The 19,433-nt window shown below is 39.4% G+C and overlaps 1 protein-coding gene across 1 annotated transcript; it reads right to left on the bottom strand.

Moving 5' to 3' along the window:
* Positions 1-3,662: 3,662 nt before the first annotated feature.
* LOC135463459 (neuromedin-U receptor 2-like) lies at positions 3,663-16,441 on the bottom strand. The gene is made up of 4 exons (XM_064740722.1): positions 16,168-16,441; positions 5,911-6,447; positions 4,745-4,876; positions 3,663-4,270 (listed from the first exon to the last, which is right to left on the bottom strand). Exons 1-4 carry the CDS (start codon positions 16,439-16,441, stop codon positions 3,663-3,665), a joined length of 1,551 nt encoding a protein of 516 aa, XP_064596792.1.
* Between the last annotated feature and the right edge of the window lie 2,992 nt (positions 16,442-19,433).

The raw sequence follows: 19,433 nt of genomic DNA on the forward strand, positions 1-19,433 counted from the left end.
CCCTGAGGCCTCTGACCACTTCAATGTCAGGTTTACCCTTTTACCCTGTAAATAAGACCACTCACAGTGACACAGAAGGTGCAGAGGGAAAATCGTACGGCCAAGCAGGTCATACTAAAGACAGCTAACACATCGTACACTAGAGCGAGTAGTTCTCCAGTGTTTAAGGTACTTGCCTTTCAATCGCTTGGACTAGCGAGGCGCTGATTCAGACCTTGCCTCGGACAGGGATCTTGTAGATTGCCCGATAGATTAATATGGTCTTGGTGATATTAAGATATCAACGACGCTCGTGTGCACGTTTGCGCGGTCTAACTTTAGTTGAAGGCCAGATGTCTTCCATCGTTTGATTTACACCAGTTCCCCACACAAAGTGTAAGCTATACAGAATCATACATCATCACACGGAAAGTCATTGACTGAGCAAACATAACTTAATTCTGTGGCGTTATGAAAACATTATGCACAATACGGTCTGAATAACATATTTCACAGAAATCGTGCGCCAGACAGAAATCCTATGCCGCACATAATCACACAAACACATTTCGCATTCACAGGTTAGTCACTCATGTTGCAGATCTAAAAGAACCTAAATGCGCATTATACAGAAACTGCGTGTTAAACGGAAAGTCATAGATTAAGCTAACATAAACTAATTGTGCGGCGTCATGAAAACATCATACACAATGCAGTCTGAACAATATATTTCACAGAAATCGTGCGCCAGACAGAATTCGTGCACAAGACAGAAATCGTGCGCCAGACAGAAATCGTATGCTGTGCATAATCACACATCAAGCAAAATCAAAATTCGCATTCACACGGAAGCCATTGATCTTGCAGATCTAAAAGAACCTAAATGCGCATCGTACAGAAACTGGGCGTCATGCAAAAATCGCCGACTATTCAAAAACAAAAGAATAAAACATAAAGAAAGAGTATTTCAATGAAATGACAGAGATCGCACATCACTGTGTCCACGTACTTCTTCTTTGAAACACATGATATCAATATAGGGACAGTGCCATGTTACTCAGTTTGAACAACCCCATAGAGAAAACTGGAACCACGTGACCACCGTTTATCAGAACAGCCCCTGCTATATGTGTGATAGTCAATAAGTGTGTTTGTGGCGAAAATTAAAGACGTCACACAATGCATATGGTCAGCTAGTGCAAAAACCACGTGTAATGGGTATATTACTGTTGATTTTAAATTCCATGGTTATTGTTCAACAAAAAACAATTCCTTTTGTGGCTAGATGCCGGTGTTCTGACAAATGTATGTAAGTAAATAGTGATTTATAGATGTAAGCATCTTTATATCATGCGGTGTTTGTCTTCACTGTCTGTTTTAGGAATTAGAAGTATTAAAACATGGTTTTCATAATTTTTCCGGTAGGGTGTCTCTTTTGAGCATGCCATCCCAAACGCCGATAATTTATTAGTGCTGTTAAAATTTACAGAAGTAAAGTTGATATTTTGCCATTATAATCAAAATGATGATATGACACCAAGAATCTTTCTACAAGTTTCACTGTTTTGTTTTTGTCTTCTGGTACAAAATTTTTAATAAATGTTTTCGGAACTTTATACCGAGGGTTTGAACAGTGTTACTCAAGCGCTCATAAATCGTAAGGATTTTTCCATATATATATCATTGAGTTTGCATATAATGAGTTGTAAGCAGAACTTATTACATGCATTGCCTTGTAGAGTAATAAAATACATGACAAACTGAAATGAACTGAACATTTGACGACAACTAAATCTGATTACAGGTCTAAATACATGTTACATGCACATGGATTAATGATAAAGATCGCTCATTGGAGACTCATAAGAAAAAAAAAAGAAAAAGAAGACAACAGTATTTTTAAGAGAACTCCGTATAGGCGGTATCGAAAAGAGACCGACCACGGTCACGTAGACCACGAAGGTTCCCTGGATCGACGCGAGATTATTGGTTTAGCAGAAAAGTCCAGGGGCGAAAGTGTGACAAAGGTGGCGTGCAGATCTTTGGACGTGTGAACAACGCGTCCGCCAAAAGTGTGCAGATGGTTACTTGATACGTCTGGTGTATACAGTAACGGCGAGAATTAGTCGTGCGGTAGGAATACCTCATAGGTGTACTTTCAATCATGACAGAAGGGAAGCACGTCTTCCTGCCGTATTTGTGACGTGTGGAGGGGAGGTCTACAGATGTGATAGCCATGCAAATGACCAAAACAGCAAGCCCTTAAAGGACCTGATTAGTCAGTATGATTCACTGTCCATACGAAATATGTTAGCGTAGATCCAAGCATTGAAGATTGCTCCACAAATGCACTTCCGGGTGATAACCTATTCCCTCGGACAAAGCAGCCTTAACCTTTCACTGCACAAGCCTACATGATTCCACTTTGTGAAGGTTAGTATTGATTGCTTGAATAAATGAGCCATATAGAGTATACGACAAGACCCCGTGATTATCCAGGCTCTCCCAATTTAGAATAGATCATTCATCATAAGAGCTATGATAAGCTATATGCGTCCTGCTGAGGACAACAATTGACTTGTATCATGCTGGTGGTGGGGATGTCGTTCATCAAGATCACTAACGAAGGCATATAAATGGATGATCAGTCCTAACCAGTTTGCAAAGTATTCTTTTGTTTTTCATATGAAAGAGTTCTGTCTATGCGTCCGCTGTTGATACGAAATCAGTATCCACGCGAGTATGGGAGTACATCCCTGGTTGGAAACCGTAGAGCATAAATCATTGTACTCATAAAAAAGAAATCAAATATTCTGAACAAAAGGGTACATGTGTTTACATGACACGTTGTATCAACCATATAAAGTTGATCTTATATGTACAAGGTCGTCTGAATGGACGTAAATAGATGTTTGTGCTAGACGACGTTTATTGGCCAGACGACTTTTCTCGGACTATGCAATTGTGCTCGCGACTAGGATAGGAAGAAAGATAATACAACAATCAATCAGTCTGTACGTCGTATTATTTTGGATTGTTGAAATTAACCATCGTTGTCAGAAGAAATGTATTTATTTTAAAGAAACCTAGAACATATGATTGGCAAGGTGCAGAAAAGTTTGGACATATAAATCTCATTTCCTTGCTTTCACGCAAAGCTTTTGTGTGTAACGAAGGCAACACTCGACAGCTATAACGGGTAACTCAATTGTCTCACAGGGCCTTGTACACTGAAGTCAATTTTCCGGGCTTTCACAGCCGTTCGAAAGCCGACAGTTGAACCAGCGCAAGGAAAATTGGCAATATATAGGTTATCTTAAAATTCAATCTTGTGTCAACGAATATGACAGAAATAACCGGTGTGAAAAAGCATGAATGAATTCCATCTCGCCAATTGGTGGAAACTTTATTGAAAGACGCCGAAGAAGTTGACATTCCTGTTTCCAATTAACAAATTCTAGAGTACAATTTAATACTCAACGGTCAATAACTGCCCTGGGTCTCAATCGGAGTGTATCCAAAACCCCACAAATATTAAATCGGTTCATGTAAATTCCAACAGTGCACCTTCAGGACTGAGGCACAAGATTAAAAAAAAAACGAACGAGGGACCATATCACCTTAACAAGCAATGCTCGTCCAATGATTGAAAAACTCCAAATAATTTCAATGTCCAGCGGCAACTAAACAAATTCCCCGCGCCGGTCCCCTTGTCGAGTAACCCAATTTAGAGATGGACCTTTAGATAAATTTACCGATTGTCTGGACTGATCTTCACTTCCGTTGGACTCCGTCTCCAAATTGCTATAGCTGTTTGCGCTAGAGATCAAGGGTCGGGTGTGTGGGTTAGAGTAGGCAGCATCCCGTACATCATCCACCGACTGACATCGGGCAGGTTGTCCGGACAGGTTGGCACTCAGTCGACCGTTACGAACTGCAAACCCGTTACAAGATGATCGTTGGCTGGTCGTCTGCGGTCCTAATTTGCTATGTACGGGGGATGTGTTCGTCGACTTAATAGAGCCAGACCCATCTTGATATCCGCGACCAGCGTACCCGTTAAACTGCACCGACACCATTGAAGTGCCATCTTTCGATAACCGCTTCATACTTGCATACAACGTGTAGTTAGTGGTCCCTGTGAGAAGGACAGACTTGCCCGCCATTTCCGCCAGTTCCTCCGACGTGTAGCAACAGCGACACAGCGTCCGCTTAAAGGCCTGTCGGAACTTTCTCGACATGAGGTTGTAAAGCACTGGATTCACAGTGGAACCGATGAAGTATAAAACCCCTGAAACCCGAAAAAAACGAGAATATCAAAACATAATGTTTAGCATCGAATGATCTAAAGTTATTTATATAATAAATCGTATTGATATATCTTCATTGATCGATATCCTTTAATTATTGTAATTTAGAAGAGTTATGACCTGACCGTAATTGACAAGAGAGAAATAGAAAAACATTACTTGTTTTACTCATCACGATTTACTTATCGTCGCGTGATATGGACGCAAATTTATATTATACAACAGAAATACAGCTATCTTACATAATACTTTAAATTTGTGAGACAGTAATGCCATAAAAATTCTTTCGCAAATTTCTAGATGTCCTATTATGTATTATGTGACGCTTTCTCGTCTCCTTCAAAACTTGCCAATTGTAAAAGGTATAGAGTACTATGATGATCCGCCTCCGCGAGCTTTGAATTTTGATCACTTTCATTAAAATAGGAATTACACCACAACACTGTTTTCATTACCTGAAGTGTAAAATAAAAAGGTTTGAATAGCCATCAACTCGGGTGTCCATTGGTGCAACGTGATGTGTGACGTCATTAGACGTTGTGCATGGTACGGGGCCCAACAGATGAAGAAAGCAATTACCACTGCAACTAAACAGGAGCATACATAATTGTGTTATGTTACACAGTGAGTGCTCGATAATTCGTGTATTGAAGGTAAAAATATCGATGGATTTATTTATTTTAGTTAAACCTTTGGCAAGTTACTGACAAGTCATACGGAGTCTTCAACAAAGTAGTCACACAGAGTCTGCAACACACTAGTCACATGTAGTCGGCAACACACTAATCACACGGAGTCTGCACCACACCAGTCACACGGAGTCTACAACACACTAGTCACGGAGTCTACAACACACTAGTCACACGGGGTCTGCAACACACCAGTTACACGGAGTCTGCACCACACCAGTCACACGGACTCTACAACACACTAGTCACGGAGTCTACAACACACTAGTCACACGGGGTCTGCAACACACCAGTTACACGGAGTCTGCAACTCACTAGTCACACGGAGTTTGCAACACACCAGTTACACGGAGTCTTCAACATACAAGTCACACGTAGTTAGCAACCTAATAGTCACACGGAGTTGGCAAAACACGTCACATGGAGTCTGCAAAACACTAGTCACACGGAGTCTACAACAAACTAATCACACGGAGTCTGCAAGAAACTAGTCACAAGGAGTCGGCAACACACTAGTCACATGGAGTCTGCAAAACACTAGTCACACGGAGTCTACAACAAACTAATCACACGGAGTCTGCAAGAAACTAGTCACAAGGAGTCGGCAACACACTAAGACTGTTTGAAGTGTCGTCACCATGGCCCCTAGGTAAAAGATGCTAAATGAATTTAAAAGCATCCCATGTCTGAAAAGACAGAGAACCTTATCACTTTATCCTATATGCTGTCCTCTTTTTCCTTTTTTTTTTTTTTGCTTTTTTCCACCTTTTTTCTTGTTGATCAATTCCATGAAATCTCCTAACTTACACATGATCCATCTAGCCCACTGCATACCTGTCGTTTATAAGGAATAAGGGATTAGTTTTCTCCTTTGTTCTCATGTATTTGCCTCTAAAATCACCCATCATCCACACAATCAAATTACAGCTTACCTAGCATCTTAATGACAGCCTTTCGGGCCCTGGAAACAGCCGAACACCTGTCATAAGAATCCGTGGTCTTGGACGTGAATCCCGATTTATTCAGCGTCTTCCCTATCAATATGTACATCACTGTGATAATGGTCATTGGGGTGACAAAGAAGACGAAGAAAGAAATTTGAAAAATGACTTTCATATTGCCGCTCCATTGTTTAGGCACGTTACAAATGAGGGACTCCGGGAACACTTGGCCGGTGTTTGGATCGTGCAGGAAGTAATCCAGTCGTGTGTAAGCGGGATAAGGTAGGGCTGACAGACACGCTAGTATCCATATGGAAATGATGATTTTCACAGCACGAGACAAACTGGACAAGGTCTGCGCCTTAATTGGGTGGCAAATTGCTACATAGCGCTCGATGGTAAAAGCCGTTATTGTTAACACAGAGGCATAGGACGTCATTTCGGACAGGAAGGATTTAAAAATACAGAAGGACTCTCCTAGCTTCCAGGGGTAGGATTCCCAGATTGAGTATAGCTCCGGGGGCAGACCTGCAACACACATGAAATATTGAATCACATATTAAGACATTTCTCTCCCATTAGGAGCAGTAATTCAGTTTTTAAAAAAATTAGAAAATCGATAAAATACCACCGAGTTTTCTTTTACGTAGAAACTAAATTGTCTTTGACACGCAGCAGTTGATGAGCATTCTATGTCTGGAAATGGGAGAGCTGAAAAGGTGCTCCAGCAGGGATTAAGGGAGTCTGGGAGTTCCCGCAAACGTCTCAGATGGTGAAATGCGGGCATCCAATGCGTTTTGTTAAGGGTACAGTAAATTTACGCCTCAGCAAATATACCAGGGTTCAATCTACGGTTGTATCTAACCCAAAGCTAAGCTGGAGGTTCCTACAGTAACGCCCGGCTTCGATCAAATAGACCTCCACGCGGACAATTTCAGTAAAAATCCGGCTCGAACCCTACCTGATTTGTGCTATTCACCGATTCACTCAAACGCCCGAAATGTAATATGTCAAAGCCAGCATTGGTAAAACATCTTTCAACAGTAGGCTAATCCAGCCGTTTAAACTTTTGAATCTGACTTTTTTTTTTCAACTTTGGGCAAGATGATGGGCCGCGGAAATTTTATCCTACCCAACATTCTCTTTAAGAATCGCATGCCCCGTGTAAACAGAATGTTGGATGGGATAAAATTTTCGCGGCCCATCACCCTGCCCAAAAAATTGCAAACATGGCAGACGATGATTTGAGTTGTTGAATGCCACATTATTCGAGGCTACCATTCTCTGTGGTAATTTGATACACGAGTTGTAATTCAGCTACAAACATAGTTCCATGTTTGTGTCATTCACTACGGAAACCGTAACGCGCGCTTTGCTCGACTTATGCTATTACTGTTAGACAAACTAATAGAAAATGTTCCACATATAATGACGTTATAATTGACATGCCACGTGCTCTCTCATTTACACGTACAATAAGTGCTTAATGAAAGAAACTTCTAAATGTATAACTTCTAAACTGAGCGGGTTTCCACGCCCTTCAGACAGGTTTACTTATATCACGACAGTCAGGTTTACTTGGTGGTTTGAGCAAATGGAGCTTTGTTCACGAATAAGCACCATACATTCCCACAACCAAACAAAATCATCTATTATTGCCAAGAGCACAGAAGCTGAATTTTAACACATGACTTCATTAGCAAAGATCTTGTAACCTGCTCCGAGTATCATTGTACATCTAAACAATATTTTCGACAGAGAATAGTACCATCAATACTTTGCAAAACCAAATAGACTAGATCTGCAAAATTACCGTGCATATATAACTTCCAGATTTAGGTTTAAAATATCGACATAGTATTGAATTAAGTTCATTTATTTCTTATGTTTATTAATCTGTTCATTTTTTTAACTGGTATTTTACGCCGTACTCAAGAACACTTTACTTATATGACAGCGGCCAACATTATGGTCGGAGGAAATTGGACAGAGCCTAAGAGAAACCTACGATCAAGCGCAGGTTGGTGACAGACACTCCCACGCACGGCTGGAGAGGAGGTGAGCATGAGCGGCATGAACTTGAAATCACAACGACCATATTGGTAAAAAGGCCCAGGATCATTGCGCCACGTAGGCCCCTACATGTACATTCGTTTTAATTGTAACGTTACTGCATGTTACTGTATATCTGACTGACAGCAATATAGCACTTTGACTGGGAAGAAGACAGAAGATGATGTACAGTGCATTGCTTTACGTAACCGCACGATTAGCTGTAAATCTGCAGAAGAAATACATATTAAAAGAAAGGATAAGAAATAATATAAGCCATATGAGCTTTTTAAGGAGAGGGGTGAAAACATACTTAAACGACTCCAAACATTTTTATGACATGCTTCATAAAGGAATTTGTAATCAGGAATTCTTACGAGGCCATGGAATGCGCCATGTTTGAGCAATCAGAAATACAATGGCTCGTCAATCGTACCAGACATTAAAAGGCAAACAGGGTTCTTGTGACGTTCATGAGTAAGCGGAAACAGTTGCATCCACGGATTATAGAAATAACTTGCGCCTGATTGGTTAAAACTGATAGCATACGATTTCGATTGTTACAATTTTGTTCGGTTATGCTCTTTGAACTTCCCTGTGGGATATTTTATCTATAAATCTGATCTAGTGTTCTCTCAAACTTTCAGCAAAGGCTACTGTAAAAATACACCATTTAGCCAAGTGCAGTTAAGATCGCTTAGTCGCTGAAGATTCGTGTGTCTATGGGTGTATCAGATAGATATTAACGTCCATTGGTAGTGTGTTGGTCAGCTAGCTTAGGTATTTTATGAAGCATTTTCTGGTGGGTGGGTTATTTATTAGTTGATTCTTTCACGCCAATCTAATCTCAGTCTGGGTTCATTAAAGTTAGGTCAGTAATACTACGACAGCCTGTTTAACCTAATTATTGGTATTTTCCGCAGACCTGAAAGCAATCCACCAAAACGTAAGACGTTCCTTTTGTGGTTTAAGAGCATACAAACTAGAACTATGATTGATGTTGTTTTTACGTGATTTAGTACAATCTAGAACGCTGACGAATCAGAATAGATTTTTTTAGCCCCTTTACTACTTTACTCGATCCACTTTCTAAACGATGCCCAACGGCGGGCGCCTAAACTGGCAATTTACGAAGCTATTTTTTTCTTCTTGTGTATGCAGTGGGGTTTACGCCTGAGATCGAAGCGTTGCTCCAGTCTAATTACCTCAAGTGTTTTGATCGAACCATTTTGAGACTTCCGGGTGTGGATATTCCATAACCTGACAAGTTTAAGCGCATACAAAGGTCATCTTCCGTTTAACTTTTAATGGCTCTGCGTAAATCAATCTCTTAACGACCAGTCGAACATTGCATTGAAATGTCAGGATACGAAGTCTTATTGAATATCCTGTCAACAGCGACTCCAGCTAATATTCAGATGTAGTCAGAGTCTTTAAAAAAATCCCTCAGCTTCACGTCGATCTGTCCAGAAGTTGTTACCCATTAAACATTTTGCGGTCAATGCGGTGTGCCGTCTGGGTGAATGGGCTCAAGAATAGCAGAGTAGCATTTCACCGCTTATTAATTCTTCACAGTGTAGCTAAACGATTGGATTTTTTTGTCTTTTGGTTTGATTCAGAAACCGTGACCTATCTCTTAGTTGATTTTTAGTATAAAGTGTTCAATACCCAATTTGTTTGTCATTTTTTTTTTTCATTTTCTATCTTTATTCCCAAGATGTAGCGAAATAATTCGAACGGAGAAATCAAATTGACAAAAATCAAACGTGGTATGTTACTGGTATAAAAAAAAAACCCTGCATGTTCTGGTAGTTTGGAGTATCAAACAAAAAGAAAAAAAGAGTCCTTGAGTAAAGGTCTTATTTCGCACCAGCGTCATTCAACATGTCTTTCTCACGAAGGTGTGGCAAATAAGTCATGAATGCAGAATGCAAATGTCCAACAAAATGACTGAAAACTGAATTTTTCAGCATTTTACTGACCACAAAGTATATTTAATTTTGAAAAACACCACAACCAAACCACACCAGCAGCGTTCTTCCCCGTCAAAGCTAAATGTACAAATTTCCCACCACATCACATCCCCCTCCCCATTACAGTTCCAAAAAGGAACGATATCTTTGTTTTCAAGGTAAAATAAATGTATACATTTTGCATTTTGGAGTGTTGTTTGAAAACTCCTTGCATCCAAATCCAATCCTGTTACAACCAGTATGTAATGCAGTTGTTCTTTGTTCTTTACAAATGGGTCCATATTAACGTTTTTTGTAAAGTTGCTGACAGACAAACAGATAAACGGATGAAGGTAATAATAGCTTTGGAAGGAACTGGTCGCATTAAACGGCATATAATGTATAATTGGATGGATTTGGTCAGGATTCTTTGGATAAACTGGCTTGAACTAATCAATCTATTATAATCCTTCAATCCAGTATTAAAACACTCAACATTCCACTAATGTCTGACGATTACCAAAGTCCAAGAAGCTTTAGTATTATGTATTCAGCAAATTACAAAACTTAATATTCGCAAATAGTATCCTCATGATATGTCATTGTTACGCATAACTGGATTTTATTCATTTGGTTAGGCCTCTAAGCAACATATAGACAAATATCACCTATATCTCGTCTGACACGTACCAGAATAAGCTCATGACCTAATGCATAAGCCAAAGTAGATGGTAATGGATTTGATCTTTCTGGGGTCAAGGCTGGTCGTTCACACCATACCTTACATGGCTTTAGACCCTTAAAGTGCAAATGGCATAGGTTAGATGTTTGTACGTTTCAGTTTATAGTGCACAACTACTTCATGACTACGAGAAGCAACATTTCCCCTATAACAAAGCCGATTCGATGTCATTTTAATTACAAGGAAGAATATGCTGACCGATATTAACAATAATCAGAGAAGTCATGTGTCAAATAACGCATAAAATACGTTGTTTACGGATACAATGTCTAGTTTTAATGCCATATGAATTATTAATTTGCTGCTGTTCAAAACAACTGCAGTTCTGCGAATCTATTTTGTTCGCGACGGCATGTGGTAACCGAAACCTTTTTATGTACATACTTATTTAATTCATATCCTCGCCTTGTCAATATTTAATCTGGTAATGTCAGCGATGAACGCAATACGATAGTGGTGTATATCAAGTGTCTATAGCAGGTTCAACTGGCGACAAGATTGGATCGGGATCGAACAATACAGGCGATACACAATCGGCGACTAACGATGTATTAGCAGTTATAAAAACTGTCTGCCGAATAACCCTCATCGACGGCTTCATGACAGGGTCCCTCATAGCGCTGAATGTGACCACAGCCATTTTTCACCGTCATTTATGACGTTTTGCTCTTGTAACCTTTCATTTACGGGCCATCTCGAAATCAGACGTTAATCCGATAGTGTTGATTTTGACCAAATTACCACTTTTCTCTACTCGAGCTTGCTGGACTTCTGTCAATTATTTCTGAGTTGATTCTGACGAAAGTCATGACCATATGCTACTTGAAGCGTTACTGATTTTGGTTTTCCACTCATTACGGCCAGTGTGACCATGACAATCAGAGCTGGTCCGACGCATTATCGAGAGGAGACAAGACCTTGCTAAAGCCGCATTGACAGTCTGATACCTTTGTAAGCTTATAGCCATCTGTCTGTTTGCCCTGCCATGGTCACATTTGGTGGATATTATGATAAAAGCGTCGATATGCAAACAGCCGAACCTATGTTCACAGTTCTTGCTAATTCTCTGTTCGATCATTTTTCGCCAGGCCAATCTCACGCTACATTACATTTTGGTCATTCCTCTTTAGCGTTGGATAAAACCTTGGCAAACACAGGCCTGTAACTTAATTTGACATGCAAGCAACGCACCCACCCTTTGATTCACACTACACAGGCGTTAGCTGAACAAATAATGTATCGTGAAATTCCGTTTACTCGAAATTGAAACGCTTATTAGATATCATGGTATCCAGAGGCGTTATAAAGGCGAAATTGTCACCAAATTCGTTTCCAAGTTTCATTAAACCAATATTCATAATGCCTAACAATTCCTCTATCACGATCCATTGACCACATACCTCAGTGACAGGCGGTGCGTGCTCGTTGGAAGGATTACCATATATAGACATTTTAAGACCATCCTCAAAGGTCAAGGAAGAATGTTTATTAAGATAAGATGACACCAGCCGAAGACCATTAAACAAGGCTAAGGTTAGAGATTCAACAGACGTTTTATCTTCTCTAGTTCCGGTTGCGTTGATATCAAACTAATAGGGAGTCAATTTTAATTTAGATATTTAATCTACATCTACCAGAAAAGGCTGAGACTCTGGATAAAAGAAAAAAGTCAAAACTGGGTCCCAATAAGAGTGCTTCGATATGCAGACTTTCATCGTGGTGAGAGATAATATTAAAAGAAAATGTAGACGAATTTAAATTAATTTTAATCTACACCCCAGACAAAGTAAGGCTCTAAGTTCTGGGAACGCAAAGAAATGAAAGACACAAGGTATGCTTTATAAATCTATGTACTAATATTTTTTGAAAGTATATGATCACATACAGGTATAGTGTTGGCGTTATACGCTCCCGCCTCCGTCGTATAAATGAAATATTTTTCAGCACGGCGTAAAGCACCAAAATATCAAATAAATAAATAAATTATACACACCCTGAAGATTACTGTTTAAAATAGTAGCGAGAGGTCTACATTATTGTTTAAATGTTCGCTTCCACTAACAGACGCAACATTCTTGTAAAATTGTTCTCAGATGAAAAAAAACCCACTGAGAGTAAAAGCTTAAACCCAGTTACATTTTTAACGGTAGGTCTTTAGCGGCTTTTAGAAGCCTCATAATCATCTATGAAACAACTGTGCGTAAAATTCACAAAGGATTTGTTTTTGCCAAACACAGAAAAAGTTTCAGTTCTATTCTTGGTCTATGTGTGAATTTGAGCTGTTTACTCGCTGTTGGTTTTCTAACGTGAATAGGAGTCAGACAGGTGAACCAACCGGACGGATATGAAGCTTCACTCCAGTAGAACTCCAGTGCCTGGTCAAATATCGCCTGTCTAAAAGAAAAAACTAATTTTACAGAACTGAGGCCGACTTAAGCAGTTTTGACCATCTCACCAATGTTATCTTAAGACAAAATGTCAAAATTAAGTATTGTGACAACGTTTTAAGTTTTGACTTAAGTCAGAAATGTCTCTGTGAAATCGTTTCTTCCCACCATAATGCAGGTCTGCGATCGGATCATGCGTCGATTTTTAATGAACATATCACGTTCAGTGCAAACATTCTTTGTGATATTTTGCCGTCAGATCCATAAATATAACATATCACAGTGATCTGCAACTGTCTGAAAAGTTTCTTATTAGCGTAGAAACTTTCAGCAAGAAAAAATTACGTCTGCTTTTGTAGAGAAGCGGTGAGTAGAAAGGAAGAGGAAATCAAAGGCATTCTCACTGTAAAGCGAATTTGCCTTTAACCTGATCCTCGTCTTTGTCATAGATATCCCTTGCCATCATTAAAGTTCACCAGGATGATAGATAGCATGTAATTTTCAGACGTTGGCTTTGACATTGGGAGATTTTGTATTGATTACATCCTCACTGGGGGTGATTCGTCGGCTACCGACACAAAGAGACGCAAAGGCTCCAAACTGACATGCAGATTAGAATGACTCCACGCTTGTAAAAGTAACATTTGTCTCGCGAATACGTAACCGGAGTTAGATTTTGGTGACAATAACATCTGACGTTCGTTAAATACAATTTTCGTGGCACTTAGTAAAGCTTGGATGTGTGAGCCAATGTGGTTAAGTTTGTCATTCTCTTGGTTTACGCCTTGTACTCCAGTTTCCGCCGCTTATGTCGATGTCTAGATCTATGTCATCAGAATTACAGTAGTTCCATACTGAGAGCTTATCATTCATTGCAATATTTGATAAACATGTGCGGATGTAGATTTTGGGTAAGTTGGAAAATAATTCACTGCATAATATCAACTGAACCGTAGTAGAAATAGCAGAAATCTCTTTTTCTTTCAATAACTTTGACGCATACCTTTCCAATGTTTGTCATCATTATAACATGCAATCCATGTTTTCCTCCCAGTTCTTTTTTATCATTCTGACATGTTTATTCCGTTTAAAATAAAAAAAACAGTTTTACAAACTGTTCTTCACTTTGATTGCCCCATGGGAACGTGGACGTGCACCTAATATCGTCTCGGTATGTAACTAAGCCTGTTTTATGTTCTCTTGTGTTTTTGAAGAAACTGTTCTGACACCTGTTTTGTCTCGTGGGAATCCATAACGCCAGAATGTGTCGAGCGATAGACTAAATAATGGGCCGTATATACTCCTTGACGGGATAACTACATTTAGCCAATGAATGTTTTCTACTTCGTGGTGTGAATCCTTAATTGTGTTGTTGTGCTTTGCCGATGATGATAATCTCTTCAGCGTCACACTTCTGAAGCTGATGTAATACAAAAAATCCAAAAATGTTCAAAAGTGTATCATCAGATAAGACAGACTTAAATGTTAATACGCGCACCGTCAAGAATAAAGTAACACCAAACCTAATCATTTTAGTATCTGGTTACTAATAACTGGCCACACCTATCCCTTTTGCCTTATAGGGACTATACCAGAGATTATTGTCTTTAAAAAAAATCCATATCTGCCAATCAAATCACACTTTTCCTTAGTTACACAAAACAGCCAAAATTATTGCCTTCCTAAAAAAATAGAAGTGTACTATTAACAAAGTTAACATGACTTTTAATTCTGAGGGATTTATAACGTAACTCGCTTTACACACTTCGTGAAATTTGTTAAAGATTTTGAATGGTACCACGTGCACTGACAAGGCTGATAATTTGTGGAATGTAATTATTTAGGCTGTTTTAAAATAATAGCAAACATTTTCAAATAGTAGTAAACATTGCATTAGACTGATTCTGATCGATATTTTGCGAAAAATTTCACGATATAATCTGTAAATGTGTCTTTTGACACACCAGTAGAGGTCTCTGGCCATTTTCTGAATTTTCATACTGGCGGAGACAAGGGCGGAGAAAATTTCTGGTTGGCCACGGATTGGTTGATTGATGAATTAGTTCAATGACTGTATTTTTTAGTGTTAGCTCAACCGTATGCTGGAAGTCAGTTCCAGTGTGGAGCAAAAGTAAGAGCAATGCCCCCCAGGGGATACCCACACTGGTACAGCCAGTAAGCTGCAAACCTTATCGAGGGGAGGGTGGATGGAGACGGGAATAAAGGAGGGAAAGGAAAGGTGAGGCAGATTCCGTGACGAGCATTGACAGCAGTGATTGATCACGGCAGCGACACCCGGAAAGATGGAGTGCAGTTCAATGGATGGCAGCAATTTACATTCGCTCAGTTGTGAACTGTGGCAAGTTTGCTGGAGAAAACGGGCTATGCTATATAGATAACGGTTAATGAAACTGTGACTGGAGACGTACGGTTTAGAATGCCAACTTCCTTGTTGGACAATTTATAGCGCCGTCAATTTGCAGGAAGAGGATCGCGGTTGGATAGGCCTAATACCATAAACAATAGACCTGGGCTTTCAAAATTGAGACGTCGACGTTAAATGAGAACTTCAAGCTGTACTCAGTACAATATGGTACCAGCTTTAATGCTGTCGGAGTACTGTTATAGTGCTTTTATACTCTTGCATTTATTGAAATACCCTAAACGCAAAGTTGAGTTGTGTTTTACTTTAGCAAAAGGCTACAACTGGTAAATCGTGGAAGACTTCACACGTATATAACTTAACCATCTGAACACTCAACAATAAAGTCGGTGAGCAATGCTCTCCGTAAAGTACATACGTATTTTAATCATTTCCTTTAGAGATTAAATTAATTTTGGTGGTGGAAAATTTGTATACTTTCTTTTCCGCCATAAACGGAAGAGGCCTAGTTGAGCTCGGCGAACACACTTAATGCGACTATATAAAGGGAATTTTCTGGGAGAAAAAAAAGCAAACAGAATCCATATACATCTGTGCAGATACTTACCAAGAATGAGTATAAAAACATATGAAATGGACAGATTAAATACAACTATTTATGCCTTCCTAAAGGAACTTTTCTGGGAGAAAAAAGAGCAAACAGAATCCATATACATCTGTGGAGTTACTTACCAAGAATAAGTATAAGAACGTCCGAAATTGCAAGACTCAACAGGTAAAAATTCGTGGCTGTGTGCATGTAGGAATTTTTGGCCACCACTATGCACGTTGAAACATTTCCGATGACACCCGTGAAGAATATGATACCGTAGATGGTGGTAAGAATAACTACCGATTCCACACTGCCCCGCTTAGGGCCCAGGTAGTCCGTCAGGTACGTATTTCTGTCGAAGGAACTGTTCGTGGCGTTCCTAAAGGTAGATGTCCAGTTGAACATGTTAGACATTGGCTAAACCAAATTTCTGTGCGGCTATATCCTCGATTCTTTGAGGCTGTTTGGTCGCATCGCTACAGTTGAACACGTACACTCAAAACCTATTCCACATTGCTCCAGTGTGTAGGATGCGATGGCCGTGTGGGCTTTTAGACACATATATCGGTACACCATAAATAGCACATGTAAAGTATATTCACAAATTATCTACGTTCAAAACTTCTGTTTAATATGCACGTAGTTGACACTAACATAGCTAAAATTCCAAACACAATACGAGCACTCCTCAACGAAACGAAAAGAATATCGTTATAAACGATTAAGAGTTCCGATTTAAATCCCCAAGCGTTGTCTCCAGGAAAACTTTCAATTCTTGCCTTATTATGACTCTGAAATTGTCGCAACAGGTGTACACATCTATGGCTTCACCAGCATTACCTTACCAACAACACATATGGGCCTTTAAAGCCTTTTGAAACATACACCCATAGTTAAGATTTAGCGTAAACATTATGGAGAAATTCCAGGCCATGTTTCTACGTTGCCACGTAGGTCGTGGATGAGAGAAAGAGAACAGCTCGTCCCAGCCAACCAATCTGAGATCACGGAGACGAATATTGTCTGGGAATTTAAGAGATGGACGCCTTAAAGCAAATCAGCGCTTCACTCTGTCCACTGATGAATTCCCTCCAAACATGCAGCACCAGGCACTTTTCTTGAATCTCCTCCCATACTCTAACTATCGACCGTGCAGGATGGGTTTGCTCAGTGCGGAAACCTCGCGCGTTTGCTGCCAGCCACACTTTTGACTAATGGTCTCTGTATACGGATCTTTCACCAGTGTCTAATCTGTGGTCCACAGATCAAACGAGGGTCATGTCCACTGGACGTTCTAATCTATATTCGACAAGTAAATATGATCATTCAGCGCTTAGAAACAGTGCCTTTGTTTGGATGCCTCCAACTGTAGAGGTATTCCTGTGAGTAAAAACATTTAACTATGCAATAGCTAAATCACACTTTGTTAATGGATCGGCTTTGCCGACACTGGCTTAAGTTTCGCCTTGCTAGCGGGTTTTACTCCATACAGATGGCATAATGCGTTACGCCATTATGCCGTCTGTACATCCATCACTTACCTGATTTATGAAAGAGGGTTTTTGTTTTGAAGCCCCTGAAAAGCTACCCAATTAATACCTGCCAGACTATAACAATTCCGTCTTTCATAATGATGCCGCAGAGCTTAATTTTCAATGGCGACGACATGATTTATACCTTAGATCTTGTACTGTAGGCTCTTCTGGACGTATATTCTCATTAAGGTGACACATCCACGTAATTACAGTATCGATGTGTGACAGAAGTACAAACAGAAGCTTTACACAGATCCCTACAGGATTCACATTTAGTAGTACTGAAAGGCATTGTTTTTGTCATTGATCCAAAGATAGGCTTTTTATTTTAATGTTCTCGTTGACATTTCCGCCTGCATGAAAATGTCAATGACCAAGACTATTTGTTTTTTGGGCTCACTATAGATTTAATAGATTTAGTGTCAATGGTTGAGGTTGTGCTAAAACAGGTTTCTATGGCGTTTCTTTGTTTGTTTAAAACAATTTAATATTAGGATTATTTCTGACACATTAAGCTAGATGACGTCATTTTAAAAACTGGTGAACGGTAATGTTTTTGACGAAAAGAATATAAAAACGTCAACGAGTTATCACAAGGACATTGTATTTCAGTGTGAAAATAACATTTTAACCAAAACCGTTAATGCTTACGTTAGAGTCAACAGGTCACTTTTTCGGTGTAAAAACATGATATCAGTAATGTACATCGCAATGGTTAATGTCTTAGTTTTGCAAATGATTAGATGTTGAATTAATTCAAAATTGATGACATTCAGAATTTAACTATTCTCCCGCATAGAAAGTTAACATTTATTGAACAAAATACTTTTACACCTTATATATTGTGTAAATATATGGGCTTATATTTTAATAGACCACGCATGGGTTTAACCAACATTATCGGTGAATTATGATTTAGACCTACAGAAATATTTGCTATTAATTTGTTTGGATAACATATTACACTTAAAAAAACATGTTTTTTCTGTTTGTTTTTCGTGGGCAATGAAACCTTATTTTAATGAGTTACTCGAGCTTTCCACAGGGCACTTTAACCTCAAACATTTCTCAGTCCAAAACATCACATCAACCAGTCAGCAGACGTTGGGCTTTTGTAACACCCCTTTGTGAGTCAGAAGGATGTGGTCAATCTTTCTCTAGTCATCGGTCATTCATTAACAAGGGACAACTCTACAGTGACACCTTACAGGATGGGCTTTGCAGTGAATTTTAGGACCAGTATCTGGAAAGATGTTTAAACAACCAAACTGACGTGAACGTAAATACACAGTTTGCTATTATACAGCAAAGAAAATGTTACAGTATTACAACTGTCACGTTCTCCTCCCTTCCCCAAAGTCTCTACATCAGAAAACAAAGAACTGCTACCCTATTAATACTTTCGTCCCACGTGGCAGATTTATCTCTCGTTATTGTGATGGTGATGGATGGGTAATGTGTTTGTAAACGACACGCGTTATCTGCTGCGAGACTATAGATCAAGACAACGGAAATATTATTTGTAAACACGTGTTTAAGTATTTCAACAAGACTTTATATTCCATGGAATTATCACAAAGATGACGGATAATATATAACAGCATATCTTCAGCAGCGGTTGTCATGTGAACTAAATATATAACATTTTACCAACTAATAATATTTTATATTGCACGCCTGGTTCCATATTCAAGAGGATCAGAGTATTCCATGCCACTGTGCGACCATTACTCGCGTGTGAACGGCTTTTAGTATAACGGACAAATGCAGTTGTCCTTGTGGAGTGAGACTGTATACAATGGGCACAGAAATCGATTTCACCCGCCATTCAATCCGAAATTTCATTGTAAATCCATCAGTCAGGGACCTAT

Source organism: Liolophura sinensis, chromosome 1, assembly GCF_032854445.1.
Source record: "Liolophura sinensis isolate JHLJ2023 chromosome 1, CUHK_Ljap_v2, whole genome shotgun sequence".
NCBI lineage: Eukaryota > Metazoa > Mollusca > Polyplacophora > Chitonida > Chitonidae > Liolophura > Liolophura sinensis.

Excerpts from the sequence above, each read along its gene's own strand:
- LOC135463459 (XM_064740722.1), bottom strand. The coding sequence starts at position 16,441 with ATGTCTAACATGTTCAACTGGACATCTACCTTTAGGAACGCCACGAAC. Across the intron at positions 4,877-5,910 it reads GGCTGTCATTAAGATGCTAG|TTGCAGTGGTAATTGCTTTC; the intron begins GTAAGCTGTAAT and ends GCTCCTGTTTAG. Across the intron at positions 4,271-4,744 it reads CTTTTTATTTTACACTTCAG|GGGTTTTATACTTCATCGGT; the intron begins GTAATGAAAACA and ends TTCGGGTTTCAG.